Raw genomic sequence first — 19092 nt, forward strand, 5'->3', positions numbered from 1 at the left:
TGGTTCAAGGGTCAACTCTACTATTATTTTTGAGTCCACAAAGAAGGAGATATCAGAGTCAAAGATGTATAGAACTTGTTTTTATGATAGATTAAAAACAAAACACAGGCCACCAGTGAATTGGGAAGGGGATTATCAGAAGAAAACTGGGTTTTTACCCTAATGTAGAGCTCAAAATGACAAGTAAAAAATACCACGTCCACTTACGGCCAAGACTAAAATTTAACATCAAGATTAAATATGACGTTAAGTGCCTTCATGTACATTTAATCATAGCTCTTGCTTTGATCACAGCTTCCATTTTTTAGGAACACAGGGTTGCTTAAATCCAAACAGGACATAATATATTGCTCATGATTTAAGAAGTGAGATGTAGTTTCTGAGCAAAAGATTACAATAATGTTAAAATGCTGGAACATAAGACAGAAATGCAGCTTACTTACTACCGGTCACTGTTCCAGTTAATCGACAAAACTGAAGGCATAAAAGCAAGTTATATTTATCACATTGGTGTCTGTGGCCAATAGCACCGTGAAGGCTGCCAGAGCACTTCTCTTTTTTTACCCCCTCACTTCTTAGAAAGGCTAATCTTTTCAGATAAAATATTGTGTAGTTGGCATCAGCTCCGAGATAAATTGCCAGGGAAAGTTTGAGTTAAATTTTAGCCGATGTGAATTTTATTCATACGTGGCCAGAACAAACAAAGTCTGCCCCAACTACTAATACTCACTAACTTCCCTCACCCCCCCCACTATATTAATACAAGACAAAATAGAAATGTGTCCCCCTCTCCCTACTAGTCATGACAGATCACCAGCCCAAAGCCTGGGCTTTGGAAATAATGTCTGAGCGCCTGAAAAAGGCCAGCAGTCACGGCGACTCATTTCTTCAAAGCACAATCCTACATTAAGGTAACCCAGGGAAGACACACCTGAATGGTGAAAGGGGTGAGTTTCTTTTTGTTGATTGTTCTTTCATCAATTGTGTCTGGCACTGATAGGTTGATCATTTTACTGAAAGAGAAACAATTAAATAAAGCAGGCTTCTAAATAAAAGAGCCCAGTGACACTGAATTTAAATTCTAGCAATGCCATAAGCAAAGAGGACAGCAACATCATCGTTAGCCATGAAAATTGCTCCACTATATAAAAGATTATCTGTACACTTTTGAGCTTATATAATGTCTAAATTTCTATTTGACAGCTGGTCAAACTCTATACCTTCAACTGATCATATAATAAAATGTTTTATATTCTCCTGTAGGCACTATAGTATCAGTACTTTAGCAATGTCTCCCACTTACGTAGCTAATACATTGGTCAGACATCCAAAATAAACAGTTATTATTTATGAAAAACTTATTTTACCCACTTAGCTTTGGTTTAACCTCCAATGGGTCATTAAAAATAAATTTCCTTAGGTCACTTGCATCTTATTTAGAGAAAGGAAGTTGGGAAAAAATCCAAAGGAACAACAACAAAATCAAAGAATAATAAACTTGAATGTGACTATTTCTTTTTTTAATAAGAGAAATCAACATTAACTTTTTTTCTAACAATTTTTAGGCATATAGATGCTTAAATAAAGATGTATTTCCACAACTTTGCTCTGTGTGTGTGTGTGTGTACATATATTTAAATAAAAGGCACTTTATTGCAATTTAGGCAAAACAAACCCCTAAATCATTATTTGAAAAATATGAAACTCTAGTGAACTAGAAGCTCTGGGAAACAGTAGGAGAGAGGGGTGGCTTAAAAAAGTGTAAGATATCCCTGCCCTTGAAAAGCTTAGAGTCAAATTACAGAGACAAAATATATGGATATGAAAATTTACAAAACAGTCCAAAGCAGAACGTTATAATGGCTCCCAAAGTACTACAAACAGTATGTGCTTTAAGAATTCAGTGAAGGGAGAGATCAGTAGGAGTTTTACAGTAAATGGATTTGTGTAGGAGGAGAGGGTGGGGAAGGACATTCTTAAAAAGGAAAATAAAAGGCAAAGCCAGAGTCGCAAGTTGTAAGCAGGGCGTGTATGGGGAAGAGTCAGTATGGTTGATGAAGCATCCAATCATTCATACAACCCTTCACTCGTGCCCTGGGCTGGGTGCCTGAGTCATGGGGGTCTTGGGAGGTACAACTAGAAAGAGATTGAGGGAAGACCAGGGGGTGGTCTTAAAGAGTCAGGACCTGAACATGCAGGCTAGGTTGTTGATGTCTTTTTTCAGCCATTGAACTTTTTAAAAATGAAATCTCATGGTGAGCTCTAATAAACAAAATACCGAGAGTGGAATTGCTCTGGTCAGAGCAGAGGAGGGGTAGGAGGCTCAAAGTCTTGCCCACACATCTTTCCCTTCAATTCCCGAGCCCACCTGAGATTGGGCCTTTCAAGCCTCCTCATTCATGCCACATCTTACAATGACAGAGAGGCTGCCAAAGCAAGAGCCACAGAGGCATTTTCAAAGGCACCATCCTGAGTTGACCAACCGTGTTGAGAGGGCTCCCGTGCATAGAATACATCCCTCCTTTTCCAGGCGCCTGCAGCATTTGTGCACCACTCAATAGTTCTTTTGTTTTTTTTTCACACAACATATATTTAGTTCATAATAGTAGTTCAACATAATAGTTCTTTGGCTTGAGGATTTGCATTGGATGCTTCAATTATCATGCTGCTATTATCATTCAATTCTATGTACTCTCACAGCAGGCCATGCTCAGATGAAGCAAAATGACGTATATTCCAAAAATAATTGATTTTGACCTTGTGTTACTATAGCTCTATGTTCATGTTTGTCTCTGTACTGTGCGTACCTCCCCTCCACCCAAGTGATGGTAGTTTTACATTTCTCATTATAAGCTGCTTTTGAAATCAGTTTGCTCTCCTGAACCTGCCACGTGAAAGTCTGGAAAAGCATTTCAGATCCAGCTGAGTACCAGAGGAAGTGAGCCTAAAGATAAATGCAGTGAATTGCTGGTATTCCAGAAAATTCTAGGGAAACCTTCGGAAGCCAAGAAGGTAGTGTTATTTACCAAAGCACAATGCCATCTCCAACAGCACTGAAGAGATCATTGGTGTTTGGATTCATTGGGATGACATGCCGACAATCGGGGTCACTTTCCAGGGCTATGTTTATCCAGTTGACAAAGGCATACTTCTCTTCCTCTGCAAGTAAATGATTAATATGACTTATTTGCAAAGTGAAAATCTGATACAAACAAAATTATACACATGGATCTTAGATTCTTGTGCCCAGGAGAGACATTGTGAGGCTAATCTCGTCCATTATCCTATCATCTCACATTTATTGACATTTAAAAATCTCAAATGATTTGGGAAATAGGCACAGAATCTCTGTTCACTCCAATCATAAAACATATATATAGCAAGCAGATTTAGAAGCTACATATATGCAAATATATTATATTTAGAGGTAAATATATAGGGACTTCCCTGGTGGCACAGTGGTTAAGACTCCGCGCTCCCGATGCAGGGGGCCCAGGTTCAATACCTGGTCAGGGAACTAGATCCCACACGCATGCCACAACTAAGGAGCCCATGTGCCACAACTAAGGAGCCCACCTGCGGCAACTAAGACCCGGCACAACCACATAAATAAATATTAAAAAAAAAACACATACATTTAAAAAAAAGAAGTAAATATATACATATCTGTATTTTATACATGTAAATATATATAAATAATTAAGTGCTTATTTATATTTATATACAATTTAAATGTGAATGTGGTTTAATGCTTAGCTCTAGCTCTGCTGATATAAATGTGGGATGATCACAGGCAATCTCTGCAATGGCTCTGAGCTTCTTTATACAATGACAGGTAACCCCACTTTTTGAAACTTGCTGTATGCCACTTCACTTTTACAAAAGACCTACATTAGTACCTGTTTCCGTTAACCAGAAGAAATCCGAAGAGGATTTTTGCTTTTACGAGAAAAGGTTAAAAGTAAAAATAGCTCTCCGTGTTTGTTTTGCAGTGTTTGTTTTCCAGAGGCGGTGGGCACCCCTAGCAGGGAGAGTGGCCCTGCCCAGCTCCTTCCCCGGGAACTACACTCCACACCTCAGCATCGAGCGGCCATTGTTTTGAACTGTGTCTGTGAGCATCTGTCTCATCTCAACTTATTCTGTGCATTCCATTAGCAAGATATGTCCTAAGGTAACTGCTTCTTTGCTTTACGCCATTTCAGTTTATGAAACGTTTCACAGGAACACTCTACTTTCAGGTAGCAGGGGAAAACTGTATAATGAAATTGCTATGAAATGAAATCATTTGTGATATGTTATTTCTTGCCTATCAGTAAAGCTGCCAGAAGTTGATTTTAGAGATTTTAATAAAGCCTCAAGTTATGCCTTACAGCCCAGCACCGTGTTTCCCGAATTGCATGTCACTGAAAAAAAGAGTCCCTCAGAAGAATTCTAAGTCACACAAGTTTGGGAAACATCGCACAGCATTTTATTGACTTGGAGATTCCTAATGCACGTTTACATAGTAAGAGGCTGTGAAATTTTCTTCCCAATTAAGAATCGTACTTAACCATGAGCTGATCTTTAACATCAACTAATGTTTTGGAGTCCTCAGTTTGGGAATTATTGGATTACTGTGCTGTTCTGGAGAAGTTTCCATGAAGGCTGCTGGATGGCAGCCTTCAGAATAAATATACAACTTTCCTTCAGATCAATGAAAACACAGCTTTTTTTTTGACCGCTCAGCAGGCATTTTGGAGCATGAATTTTGGAGGTAGAAGCTTGAGTAGCTCTTTTTGTCCAGAAGATTTACAAAGGAATTTTGGCAGCCTTTAATGTACTTTTTAAATGCTGATGCGATTATTTGGTATCGGACCCTACCTGGAGCCAGAACCGCTGGCCCACTTATACATAGGAAAATAGGCAGTAGTCAATAAACTCATGTTAACATCTGTCTTTCTTTGTGCCCCTTAGGTTTGAATACTGAGTTTGGAATCTGTAACCCTAGAAGACGTGGATCCTTCTGACATGGTTCTGTCTCCCTCCGCCCTCAGCTCATCCCAACACTCTCTCCACCTCGGCTTCCCCGCCCCACACTGGTACACCTACCTGAATAGGAGTGTTGGGTCCCAACACTAGATTGCTCTGAAGTGCCCCCGATCGCACAAATGCCTTCCTTCTTGTTGATTGCTTTTCTAAAGGTCTTGGCAACGTCTGTGCTTTTCAGGCCATGAAAAACCTGCAAAAACATAATTTATCTTTAGAAACCCCATCTGTGATTGAGAAAACCATAAAGGAAAGAATAAGCAATGTGGAAGCAAGGAGGGTAGGAATGTCTTTCTGGACGTTTTCCGAATTGAACTCCCACATTTCAAATGCATCTCCTTGGATTCTGCGTCATACTCACCTTGATAAACTCATCAAAGCTGATCTTCCCATCCTGGTCCAGGTCACCTGTAGCCATCAGGTTTTCTATAATTTCTCTCACTCTGTACCCAGGCAGAGGCAAGCAGGCAGCCTTGAACAAATCATTCAGCTCATTGCAGCTGATGTACCCATTGCCATCAGAATCTGTAAGGCAAACGGGGAGCTGAAGGTTTGGGGCGATTTGGGTCACAGCATGAAGAGAGGTGAGAGTAGGCTGGATTGGAAGGGAGCGGGCAGGAGAGGCAGTCATTCAGGGGTTGTGGCCTGACCCCATGCAAAGTCAGAATCTCACAAGAGGCCTGTTGCTATTGGATATGGGCATTAGCATCACTTCCAACATCCAAGAGTCATAATTTCAAAACAGAGGTTCTGACAGCTGAATCTGAAGAGACTCTCATAGAAACAGATGGGAAAATAAATCACAGGTTTGGGGCTACAGAGTAACAATAAGTATGGAATACTAGGAAAACAAAGGAAACCAAAGAAAGCAGACAAGCCATGAAAGATGAGACTTAGTTGGCCATTACCAGGAAAGGCTACAGATGACAAAGGGCCCATATTCCATGTTTAGATAGAGAAAGAAGTAATCTTCTTGAAGAACAGCTTTCAAAAATGTTTCCCAGCTCCTCTAACCAATACCACTGTATTCCTGTCCCTTCTGCTATTTTGCTCACGTTACCAGTCACCGCATCTGTGCTAAAGCTACTAAAAAAGAAGAGAATTATGTGACTTGAGGTATCAGGTTTACTTACCAACTTTGGCAAAAGCTTCTCTGAGCTCCAACATTTCTTCATCAGATACCGATCCTCTGGCCATTTTTTTATTGCTTTAGGCAACAGATCTGCAGAGAGGGGACAACATAGGGAGTGGTTGATGTGTATCTTCTTAAGATACAACACTGAGAAGCAATTCTCATTTATTAAGTAAAGAAATATTCCTCTGCATCCATCATGACTTATAATTATCTTCCCCAGATGTAAGAAATAGCCTTTTTCTTAACCCTCATTGTGGTGGTCTCCAAAGATGGTCTGCACCAGTTTCTCTCCTCCCTTTGATTCTCTCTTCACATCAGGAGATGGAGCTTATTTCCCTCTCCTTGAATCTGGGCTGATCCTGCGACTGCTTTGACCATTTAGAAGGCTGGAGAAGCCATGTCTGGGGCTGGAAACTTCTGCTTCCTGCCTTTTGGAATTCTCCCTCCTTTTGGAATGCTCATCCTTGGGCTGTTCCCTCTTGGAACATAACTGCTGTGCTGTGAGATGTCTAAGCCACAGGAAGAAGCCACATGAAGTATGAAAACTGGATGCTCTGGTTAACAGTCCTTGCTGTGCCCCCAGCCGACAGCCACCGTCAACTACCAGCCAGCGGAGTGGGCCATTTTGGACATTCCAGCCCACTTGAGCCCCCAGATGAACACGAGCTCAGCCAACATCACATGAAGCAGAATTGCCCAGAATTCTGACACCAACAGAACTGAGAGATGGTAAAATGATGGTTGTTTAAAATCACATTTTGGAGTAGTCTGAAACACAGAAATATACAACCAAAACACGACTTTTATATAAATGTCTTTTTAAGAGATATCTTCATGTTCATACTGCAAATGAATATGTTTGGCCAAGCCAACAGATAAATTTTATAACTTCAAAGGGAGTTATCAAAGTTCTCTAAATATTTAAGAAAAGAGGAAGGGAATCTGACTCGCTAATCATTCATATATGGGAATTTGAGGGACTTTTTAGGTGTTCTCAGAAAGGCTAGTGTTGGCTGAGAGACAATGCTAATGCCTGAGTATTTTCCCTTTCCCTGTGCCTTACGGCTGCCCTCTAGTGGGTAGAAAGAGAATGCAACAGAAAATGGATTATATTCTTGTCTCTAGCTAATTCACACGCCCATGTTTCAAATAGGAGTTCCATTAAAGCTTATAGGATTTCCTGGTGGGGAAGGGATAAGTGGGGTGAGAGTGTGGGAGAAGGGGTACTTCTATGTATAATTATATTTGGGGAATTTTCGTGAAATCACTGATTTTTAAAAATATTTAAAATTCGTGACTGGATACCGTTTTAAATGGATTTCCTTTTCTGTATTTGCACATCATTTTATAGTGCTGTACTTGTTCTCAGTGACAATGAACAACCACACAGGAAAGGGAACAGTTTCAGCACTTAAACCTGTTGGCCAGAAATGCATTATGCTCAATTTTGCAAGTCCTCATCCATTATCCACCAACTCACTATCCTGTCACGTACCATTTATCGCATGTATCAGTAGTTTCAAACTTTTGTTTTCCTAAGCAGCCCTCTGTGAATAGAAACCTTACACGTAAATAACAGCGAACAAATAAAAATAACTCTGGGGAGGGATAAATTAGGAGTTTGGGATTAACAGATACACACTACTCTATATAAAATAGATAAACAACAAGGACCTATTGTATAGCACAGGGAACTATATTCAGTATCTTGTAATAACCTCTAATGGAAAAGAATCTGAAAAAGAATATATATATATATATATATATATGTATAACTGAATCACTTTGCTGTACATCTGAAACTAATACAACATTGTAAATCAACTATACTTCAATTAAAAAAAAAAACCAACCCTGAAAGCCTTTGGTCGAAAAAGACCCTGAAGGTCACCTTACCTCCACTATCCCACCTCCTTGTCATCTACGCACGGTGGGAATTCCAGGCAGCATGATTTAAAAATCGTGGGATTACATATATTGTTATTATTTCAATTCCTTAAAAAATATCTTTTACTATCAATAAAGATTTATTGTATTATTATTTACCTTATATCTAAAAATGTACCAGTCCATTGGGTTCTCTGATGGAAGGTAGAAACTGTCGAGGGCTTAACTGTGTAAGGAGACACAGTCTCACACATCACAATAACCCTCAAGAGACAGCTACTGGCTTTCTGACTTTCTTGCCTTCACTTCCTTTCCTTCCTTTTTTGTCTGTCTGTTTCTCTCTGTCTCTCTCCCTCCCCCGCTTCCCTCCTCTCTTCTTTCCTTCCTTCTTTTCTTTCTTTTTTTTTTTTTTGTTGTTGTTCGTTTCCTTTCTTTCTTTTTTTAAATCAAGCCTTGTTCCGAAAACAATCTGAGCCCAGTTACAAAGATCTAACCAAACCTAAGAAGTAAACCAATAAAATCATGTGATCAGGGAGAAGGAGTAATTAGCTTAGGTGAAATCAGAGGATAGCAAGCAAGAGCTTGCATATTTCAAACACATGGTCAGGACTGAACGTTTTGCTAGAAGTATGCTGAAAATCTAGCTCTGAGTTCTCGAGATGCTCAATGAAGAAAGGACATCTCAGTTACATAGTTCACTCTATTTACATAAGACAAACCACTCTTCTTAGGGCAGGAGAACTGTGGTCTGAGAGCAATATCCTCACCTAGGCCTGGAGAAGAGGACACTTGTGGGATGTAGTAAATGCAAGTTTTATGTTTCTTATAATGTTGCTCAAGGAAGGCTGATGGCATAGGTACATGTAGCCTTACTTTATAGAGCAGGAACCAGAAACTCAGAGAAGATTCATCTTTCAGCTCACACAGCCAGGTAGAGGTGCAGCAAGATTCCAGTTGTCAAGTCTTTTCTCCTCTCCCATGCTGTCTATTTATGTTGCTTTGCATTTCTGTTAGACACTCATTCCATCCACCCATTCATTCATTCATTCAGCAATTATTCATTAAGTATATAACATGCCTAGCCTATGGGAGATTAAAAAAGCTATAATATGAAGTCTCTATCCAGGTGTTCTAGCTTAAGAAGCTTTCGCTTTCATGTGTTAAGAAATCAAAGCTTGGGACTTCCCTGGTGGCCCAGTGGTTGAGAGTCTGCCTGCCGATGCAGGGGACACGGGTTCGTGCCCCGGTCCGGGAAGATCCCACATGCCGCGGAGAGGCTAGGCCCGTGAGCCATGGCCGCTGAGCCTGCGCGTCCGGAGCCTGTGCTCCGCAACGGGAGAGGCCACAACAGTGAGAGGCCCGCGTACCAAAAAAAAAAAAAAAAAAAAAAAAAAGAGAATGAATGGGATCTCCGAATCTAAACTTGGCCTATCCTTTGACGTAAGAGTTTTAGATTTGAGAGCACTGTGAGACACTGGTGAGAAATATATGTAAAGGCAGGGAATGAGACTGTATTTTAAGGATCAAGGGCAGGGCCGGGGAAGAAAGGAAAGAATTACAGTGTTGGGTAAGAAAGAAAATCTCAAGATCATGGTACAGTAAAAAAGCAGAGAAAATATTTTAGAATAAAAATTGCAGGGCCCATTCAAATAAAAGACCTAGGAAGGGAAAGTAGGTTTATTTTAAAACGATGTGATTTTTAAACCATGGCAGGTAGGACAAGATGAAAAACCTTGAGCATCTGGTAAACCACATTTTTGTAAGAGATTTACATAAATGGGGAGGATCAACTGGGAGAAGCCAAATAGTGGGACAGCCTTCAAATTAAAAAAATCCAAAACCCTCCAGTGATTTAATAGCTAAAGGAAAAGAGAATAGATTGAATTAATTTAAGAGGTGACTTGGAGAAGAAGGCTTCACCAGCCTAAATTACTCTGATACCGCTGGTTGTTTGTTGTGCCCAAACACAAATAGATATGGAGAGAGAATCTCTTTTACCATCAGAGTGAGCTGTAAGTCCTGGAAACACAACCCAACTTTTAGAGACAGAGCAAGCTAAGAAATAATTTAGTACAACTCCCTCATTTTATAAATAAAGAGATATAAGGTCCAATGAGATGAAATGCTTTGTCTATGTACAAGTCCTCAAAGCACTGCCAGGCTAGGGTTTGTAAATGCAGAGCTGAAAGAGCAGAGCAGGAAAAGGATGGACTGACCATTCACAGGGCCATTAAGATCCAGAACTGAGAACAGACTCTTTAACTAATTAAACTGAATGTGCAAATGACAGCATTTTCACAAAGCAGAGAAGCAGGAAGAGGAGGTAACTGATGGAAAAACATGTGGATCAGACCATTTCTAAGAAGGACATGGCTGGGGCTAGAATCAAATATTAGGTACTTTACACAGTCTATTAATATGTTTACCTGAAAAAAAACACCCATTTTAATTCACGCGTGTTTGATGGTTTGGGTTATAATATGACTAAGATTCTTAAGGAGAATTGACAAGGGTTTGTTTGCAAATTACCGGCACCATATTGGCAGCTGACTCTAGAGAGGTCACTGCAGTAATGGGATGGGCTGTGGCTTTTGGATACTCCCATTTGGAGCTTAAAAGAAGTGGCTGAGGAAGGCATGTCCCTTTCAGGGCATGAATGAGCAGTTTCTTGGGCTCTGCTCTACTGCTTTTGCAGTAAGTGTGGCCCTTTTCAATGACTGTATCATCTAACTATGACTTGCCAAGAACCATCTTAAGGTTTTTTGCAAATCAGTGGTGAATTTTGGAACCCCACTTCTGAATCACTGCCCAGGTCATAAATCTAAGAAGACACATCTCAAATCATTCATCTAAGTCACGTCTGGCTAGTTTCTCTGTAAGCACTTACATTTATTAAATCAATGATTATAAAATCCCAGGACATTTGGCCAAAGAAAGTACCAGTTGTTCTTTTTAATAAGATTATTTTTAAAGTCATAAGAAAATCAAATAACCACCAACTGCAAAAGCCACCAAACCTGTCCATTCCTTTAGGTCAGCCAGTTCTGAGTCTCTGTTTCAAGGAGGCTGGTATTTTCCAGATGGGTAGTGAAAGAGAATTTCTGAGAATGACTTCTTATAATAAAAGTACCTGACTCAAGTTCCCCGAAATCTGAATGTAGAAACAATCTGTAGGAGTTTACTATAGAACACAGTGCTGTAGAATTTACAGAAGGAAATGCATTCTTTAAAATAAATGTAAAAATGTAAGCTGAATTTTCTCTGAGGAGTTTCCTAACTGATAATGAAAAGAAGTAGACAGGTTGATAAAAGGTGACCTGGCAAAATGAAATGGCTCCTGAACTGGCATCATTTCTGAAAGGAGGTAACACTGTGTGGGTTGGTATTTTGATTCGATAGATTGACACCCAATTATATAACTGCTAGGATCAGAGTGGCATCTGTAACGTGGCATCACATTGCCAAGGGACTATTTTGAATGTGCCCTACTTTTCCTGCAACTTGACACAGTGGGGAAAGTAAAACTGGAAACTCAGGACCCAAATTCCCACCTTTACCTCATAAGTTCAGTACGTATCCAGGGGAAAATTGTACAACTTCCGAACACCTCACTGAGTAGTGAGCAACCCAAAACAACATGTCATCCGGAACATCATGAATCCCGTAATCTTTAGCATTAGACCCTGATGATTAAAGAAGTGAAACATAAAATACTTAGGATTCCGAAGCAAAATAAAATCCCCATAACTTTTTTTAGAAGCTATCATACTACAGTTAGATAAGGAAGGAGTTTTGCTTTCAGTTAATTCTGTCCGCTTTCTTTTACAAAGTAGAACACTGTGCAGGGGCGGGGTGGTGGTGGTGATAGCTTACTATGTATGCTGGGGATACAATTTCTCTGTGCATACAGATATTCCAAACTTTCACACAAGGGACGATTCTCAAAATGTATTTTAAAAGTGCCTTTGTTTTTAAGAACCAAATAATTATAAATGTCCCCAAATACAGATGGCCACTTAAGGGGGCTCTTATGAATTCTTCTGTCAAGTCAAAATCTCTTTGAGATTGTCTTTTCTCTCCCTGCAGATACACTGATTCTTCCAAGGCTGCTGCAGAGGGGAGAATTCTTCTCTCTGCACTCTTGGAAGGCTGTTCCCAGCACAGGCTCAGCAGCTTGCTGTCTATCTCAGGGGATGAAAACACCCCCCGAGGAAGCCAGCAGCCCTGATTACTCCAAACCTGATGTTTCTCTGGGGGTCTCTGTGGTTTGATCACTCAGTTGAGGGGCTTCTGAAGCTGTATTAGCATGGCACACGGAGCCCTACTCTGTCCCCAACTAAGGAGTGTCCAGCTCCCTGCTTTCTCCCTCAGCACCCCCCAATGTCTGTTTTCTACCAAGCTGTCCAACCCCATTAAGGATGGAACACAGAGCAAACCTCTTGCAAGCAAAGGGGATGCTCCAGGCTGGGGTTGGGGAGACCCTCATTGCCTTGGCCTCTCTCTCCTTCCCTGGGCTGTACAGTGATACTCCTGGCGTTCATGTCTAGAAGATCCACAGCTACCCTTCATTTCACATGCAGCCACAAGGACTTAAGATCCAGACCTCCCCTACTGAAAGCTCAGGGGACCCCAAAGATTATTTGAAAATAATCTTTTCAAAAAGCTGAATATTATTATGGGCTAGTTGATTACCCACTGTGACACCATTACCTCAATATCGGACATCATTCATTCATTCATTCATTCACTCCACCTAGAAGTCTAGGTGCAAAGCACTGCCCTGGTTGCTGGGCTACAAGCAAGGGGGCCACGAAGACTGGGGCTTCATGACACCCACCGTTAAATGTCAAGTTTCAAATGCAACACAGAGATTACAGCTCACTTACTGCAAAATGGTTATAGAGTGAAGAGGTTCTGAAGATCAAATATGAACAGGTGGAAAGGCTAAACACAGGGCAGTGGTGGGAGGAGGAGCAGGGAAGAGATCAGATAAGAGGAAGAAATTAGCACAGAAGCTTTTCAAAAAATAAAATACCAAACAACTCGATCAGCCCATGCAATACAACTAATCAGATCATTTATACACATGGACATCTCCAAGGAAATCAGAATAAAATAACGAGCAGGGGGTGGAAGAGAGAGCCTGGGGGTCGGGAGACCCAGGATGCTACCTGTCTATGTAACGTCAGACTCCACTTAGCCTCTCCGGGCCTCAGTTTCCTCATCTGTAAATTGAGAGATGAAGTCCCTTCCACGTTAAAAGTTCCAAAAGTCTGTTCACTAGCTGACAAGTGTATGTACAAGTTAGAGCCAGGGTAAGGTGTATTTCAAATGAGCCTAGAAATAGGGTCAGGGGCCATCAGGAGCTGTGACCATGGCCTGAAGCAGCTTCCGGGGAGATACCTCCTCGGAAGTGGACCCAGCATCTCCCAGCCCCACCTGCTCTTACCTCAGCAGCAGGCAAAGCTCTGTCCTCATGCATTCTCCTCACTGACCAAGGCAGATGCCCACTGCTCAGCTGCTTGACTGCTCAGCACAGAGCAGGGAAGTTTCCAGAACGGCACGTGAGATCAGCTTTCTGGGATGTCACTGCGTACATCTTAAGTCCCGCTGCTCCAGTTCGCTCCTAGTTTCTAGGCAAGACTGCATGCAAACTGCCCCAGAAAGAGAGCCATCTACTATTTTCTCAAAAATATCCAAATAAGGAAACCCTACAACCTCTCTGGTGTCTCATATCCCAACCCTGTAACCTAAATCTTTTCTGATACGATTAAAGCTCCCTCTCTTGGGCTATTCTCAGAGGGAATTACAGAAGCTGCTCAATTCATAAAAATTCTGTCACATGCGTTGGTGATAGCCACTGGGCCTTCAAAAAAATTCTTTTAACCTGCTTTGGGAGGCTTTCTCCAAATCTTTAATAGTTTCCTTTGCTATCTTCTGCATCTATGTCAAGTTCCTTAAATGATAACACAAGAAAAACAGAGTCACAGAATGTAGAGGTAAAGGCACCAGATTTTCTACCTGGCCACTCTCTTCCTGTCACAGAGGAGTGAAATAACACCCAGGTTAAAGGATGTGACCAATGTCACCGAGCTCATTGGGACTGGAGTCCAAGGCTCCTTATTTCTCCTCTTTCCTTTATAATAAGTTTTCAAACCTAAGAGGGAATGTTGTTCTTTAAATAAGACCTGCTCAACATATGGTAAAGTATAATTCCCCCATGATTTCAAATATCTTATGAATATAATTTCACGTACGTTTCCTACACGTGAAGGAGAACTTAATCTAGGTATTGAGCAGGCAGCATCCAGGTCTGGGCTACAAACAACACATGCCCAATACTACATACATATCCTATTGGCACCTTCAGGGTTACAATGACCGAGGCAAGGTGAACGTCCTCTGTATTCGTCTGTACATTCATTTTTGACTTTGCAGGAAGGACCTCTGATATTTCTTAGCAACCAAAAAGCAAACCACATTAAAATAACTCACGCCGAGGCACAATGTCCTTAAGACAAAACACCAAATTCATAGATGAACATGAAAACGATACCCTTAGACTTCTGAGATCAGCAAGGTTTCAGACATTCTGTCCTCTGTTGGTTGGGTGGGGCTCTGGGAATCTTTCCTCCTCTGAGCTCTGGTTCAGACCCCCACGTCCGCATCTCATGATGAGATCTCAAACTACATGAGGTCATCTCACAGCACTGCCTCCTGGCTGGCACGCAGTGTAAGTACGTAGGAAGTCAGTTGTAACCGTGAACAAACAAACCCATAAACAAACGGTATACAGGGCTTAAGAAGTCTACTACCGAGAACGAACGTATGGACACCAGGGTGGGAGGGCGGGTAGGATGGATTGGGAGACTGGGATCGACGCATATACACTACTATGTATGAAGTAGATGGCTGGTGAGGGCCTACTGTATAGCACAGGGGAAAAAAAAGAAGGTACAATCTGTTTGCAGGACATATATTAAGTGAACCTTAAAAGTGCATTCCAATATACATTAGGTGCAGACAAATACTGTTTGATTCCACTTATACGAGGTACCTAGAATAGTCAAATTCATATAGAGTCAGAAAGTACGTTGGTAGATGCCAAGGGCCAGCGGGTGGGGAGAATGGGGAGTTAGTGTTTAAAGGGGACAGAGCTTCAGTTTAGGAAGGTGAAAAATTCGGGAGATGGATGATGGTGAGAGTTGCACAGAAATGTGAATGTACTTAGTGCCACTGGACTGTAGAGTTTAAATATGGTTAAAATAGTATGTTTTATATTATGTGACTTTTACCACAATAAAAAAACATTAAAAAAAAGAAGTCTACTATCACCTTCTTTGAGGAGTTTTAACAATAATATTCTTGTGTACATACTTATCATATCCCTCCCACTGAAAGATACAAACAACAGAACAAGGCAAGCAGATGCATCAAGTTTATAGGAAACCACTTTGTAGGAAAGATGACTTTGCAAGTGTCCCTTGGCAGTCTCTGAACTAGGCTGGGGATGCCCCCTGGCCCCTACCCTCCAGCCACCAGAGGGTTCTGGCTGAGGTAACAAAACCTGGGGCCGGGCAGTTTCTGTAAACCCTGCTGGCCGCGGCTGATGCTCAGGTCTCTCTACCTAAGTGTACAGTGTCTGACTTGGAGCTGAGTCCTGCTGGGAGGAAAGGGGCTGTGGTGTGCAGACAGAGCAGGACGGAAAGGAGGGTAAAATCAGCTGAGATGCACAAACTCAATGTACCAGGAACACACAGGAAAGAATTAGGAATGGGCGTTAGAGTTCACTTGAATGTAATTTGCATATCATTATCTGGACGATGAACTTCATCCTCTGGTAATTCTAAGTGTCCACCACTAGGCGGATTCATATATTTATTTGTACGTTTCTTCTTTCACTAAACATCTACCAAGTAAGTACCTACTACATGCTAGGTCGTGGGTTAGATGCTGGCGACGCAGACATAAGATGTGGTCCTGGCCTGTTTAGTAGGGGAGAGAGACACCCATCACTAGAATACAGGGGGACTTTTTAGATCCACAGGAATGGGGAAAACAGCTCTCCCCTGGGGAGCCATGCGTGGTGCCCCGGGGAGAAGTGACATGTGACCTGGGTTTCCACAGATGAAGAGGAGAGAGCTTAAAGGTCAGTCTTTTCCTTATTCATGTAGAATGATGAACCCATAGTCTCTCCACAGAAAGTTTATCTATGTTGGAGCCAGAGAAAACAATAGCTAAAGGACAAATGGAAGACAAACTAATGTTTACCGAGTGGTTACCCAATGCTGAATGTTTTATATGCGTTATCACATTTAATTCCACCACAACTCTATGGAGCATTATGATGATTTCCTCTTTATAGATGAGGGAACTGAGATTTAAGTAACTGGCCCAGGGTTACATTGCTCTGAATTGGGGAAGCCTCAGGCATTATGGTCCTGATGTGCGAGAAAACGGGAAAATGGGGGTTCTGAAAAGTGAAGTTGTTCCCCAAAGTCTCAAAGTGAGTCAGTGACTCGTCAGAAAAGAGGAGTAGAGCCTCCGGAAGCTTAGTTTGGTGTAACCAAAGTACGGGAAAAACACAAGTCAATGAACATTTAAACAACTTAAAGGTTAAAAAAAAAAAACCCTGAGATGCACCGTCCATGAAATGTACTTCACATCTTCAATACGTGGATGAAGAGAATGAGGGGAGGAGTTTCTTCCACTCATTTTAAGAACAGCACTGGCTTAGTTTACAGCTTCACCTGTGCTAGAACACGACCCACTTTCTCCCAGTCTAAGCAAGTGTGAAAAGGCATCATAGGCGTCTCACAAACCTCATCTGTACGTTAACGATCTTATCTTCCTTCATGAAATTAAGCTTGCTATATACATAAAAAAGAATGAACTAGGAAGCAACATGGTATGGTGAAAAGATGCTGGATTTTCTGATGCAACAGCTTCTTGCTGTGTGCTTGAGTACACGTTACTTAAAATTTCTGAGCCTCAGTTTCTTCATATGTACAAAGGGGATATTAATAATGCAATCACGGTGCTCACTCCATAAGAGTTGCGTTAGAATGAAATTAGATAAAGTGTTTAAACTGTATACAACAGTGCTTGGTGAAGGAAGGAAGGAAGGGAAGGAGGGAAGGAGGGAGGGAGGGAGGGAGGGAAGAAGGAAGGAAGGAGAAAATAAAAAAACCCAGAACTTTTACAAAATTATCTTGGGGAACAAACCCAATTTCCACTATAAACTATATGAAATATTATCTAGAGTCACTGTCTAAAAGTCACACTTAATTGTATGTATGTCACATGTGTGGATAGGTGTAAATCTAGATTTCACACCTACGCTTTATCTTCAAATGATCTTAGCTTGGTTGCTCTGGCGCTTGTACCACATCTCTCCTCCAGAGTCCTTGAAGGCAGTTTCAAAAGCAATTGCGGAATTAGAAGATGATACCAGCTAGAAGCCAACAGCATCGGTATTGGCTGATCTCATGCTGAGCGGTCAAGGGGCTCTGGGCTTAGTCTTGCCTGAAATACTTATCGCGGAAAGTACCTTCTGACAGTTGAGGAAGTGTGGCCAGAGTGGGAAAATGTATAGCAATCTTAAGAAAAGCCCGCACATCCATTGTGAGACATGAAATGAAAAAGGATCTTGGGCATCTGTGATGAAGACCATTGGGCTATGTCTCTCCTCATTCTCAGGTACACCAGTGCCTGGGGACTGAGTCTGTTGGCCACTTCTCTGCCTCTATCTCTTACCCACTCCGGAGTTCTCCAGGCACTTTCTCTGCTGTGGTCTGAGCTGATGGAAAAACACCAAGACAACATGCAGCTGACATCTGTATGCCAGCAATGCCAACAGAAGCTTCTATTACTCTCAATAATGTGACCTCATTTTCTATGGGCTCCTTGGGGTAGTTCTTTTAGAATTTCTAAGGACCAGCTCATTCTCATAAAAGACAAAACAAGCAGTTACAGATAAACTGAGGCAGGAATTTGTATTCATTTGATAGACTAGATTTATCTACACTTTCTTGGAAGCCACAGTTTGGTGGGCAAATATTTACCAGTACCAGTTTACTAATGGGATATGCTATGACATTTCTTTTGTCAAAATTTTAAATAACTAAATAGCGTAAATGCTTCATAACCCTTAAGAACTCTGTACCATAATATCCTCAAGCATTTATTTGTTTGATATAGCGGCGGACCCATCAAAGGCAGAGTTGGGATCTCCGCCTGATGGAAAATTAGGAATAATCATTGAATATTCAACCACAGAAAGGAATATTTAGACTTATTAGAAAGTAGCCAGTGGACCATGTTAGAAAATACAATGCAGTGAAAACAGACATGGTTTACATGTTTAAGAAACCGTGAATATTAAAATGGAAAAGAGGCAAGGTGTGAATCTCGGCTCTGACTAGCTCTGTAACCTTGGACTTAAGCCTCCCTGAACCTCAGTTTGATCATCTGTTCTAAGAAGATGAGAACATCAACCCCAGGCAGCTTTTGTGTGGAAATATAAGAGCAAATATATGTCAAGCGCTTAGCACAATGCCTAGCAAACAGTGAGGGCTCAGTAAGTCAGCAGCGATGGTGAGCATAGCAGAGTGAGATATACACACAGATTGATGAAACGGGGAAACGGAAGGGGAGATGGACCCAAGAGCAGACCCAGCGGATAGACAGTACTTTTCCCTATTTCAGAGATGAGGGGACTGAGCGTCAGGGGGCTTAAGAGACTTGCTTGGGCTCCACAATTAGTAAAAGGCTAGAAAAGGAATCCAAATTTGCCTCCAAATTTGCTCTTTTCTTTAGACCATACCTGTTTGTCTCATGCACAGAAACTGCAGACACTCAGACTCACAAGCTTTAAAAACTGACATTATATATGATATTTAATACATTTTATATTATATACATTATATTCAATCACCAGACAGATTAAGAGTCCCAACTGTCTTCCTCTGTGGTCACAGGAAAGAAACAGAGCATCAGGGATATTTGATGAAAAATCTCAACTTGAAAGACAAGGAGGGAAGGGA

At 41.3% G+C, this 19092-nt stretch overlaps 1 protein-coding gene across 5 annotated transcripts in view; it reads right to left on the minus strand.

Annotated features, from left to right (window-relative positions):
* The window catches only part of LCP1 (lymphocyte cytosolic protein 1), a 55064-nt gene that overhangs the window by 29876 nt on the left and 6096 nt on the right, over positions 1 to 19092 (minus strand). For 2 of the 5 annotated variants that reach the window (XM_029209878.1, XM_029209882.1), the window contains exons 2-6: positions 6159 to 6247; positions 5387 to 5550; positions 5089 to 5218; positions 3027 to 3159; positions 932 to 1013 (exon numbers count right to left, since the gene is read on the minus strand). In XM_029209878.1, the coding sequence (XP_029065711.1) occupies positions 932 to 1013; positions 3027 to 3159; positions 5089 to 5218; positions 5387 to 5550; positions 6159 to 6222 (573 nt within the window). In that variant the 5' untranslated portion in view covers positions 6223 to 6247. Of the gene's footprint in view, positions 1 to 931; positions 1014 to 3026; positions 3160 to 5088; positions 5219 to 5386; positions 5551 to 6158; positions 6929 to 13496; positions 14066 to 19092 lie in introns of those variants that run through there. The other 3 variants (XM_029209881.1, XM_029209880.1, XM_029209879.1) reach the window with 3 other exon arrangements.

Source organism: Monodon monoceros, unplaced genomic scaffold, assembly GCF_005190385.1.
Source record: "Monodon monoceros isolate NGI ecotype Baffin Bay Population unplaced genomic scaffold, NGI_Narwhal_1 Super_Scaffold_8, whole genome shotgun sequence".
NCBI classification, from domain to species: domain Eukaryota; kingdom Metazoa; phylum Chordata; class Mammalia; order Artiodactyla; family Monodontidae; genus Monodon; species Monodon monoceros.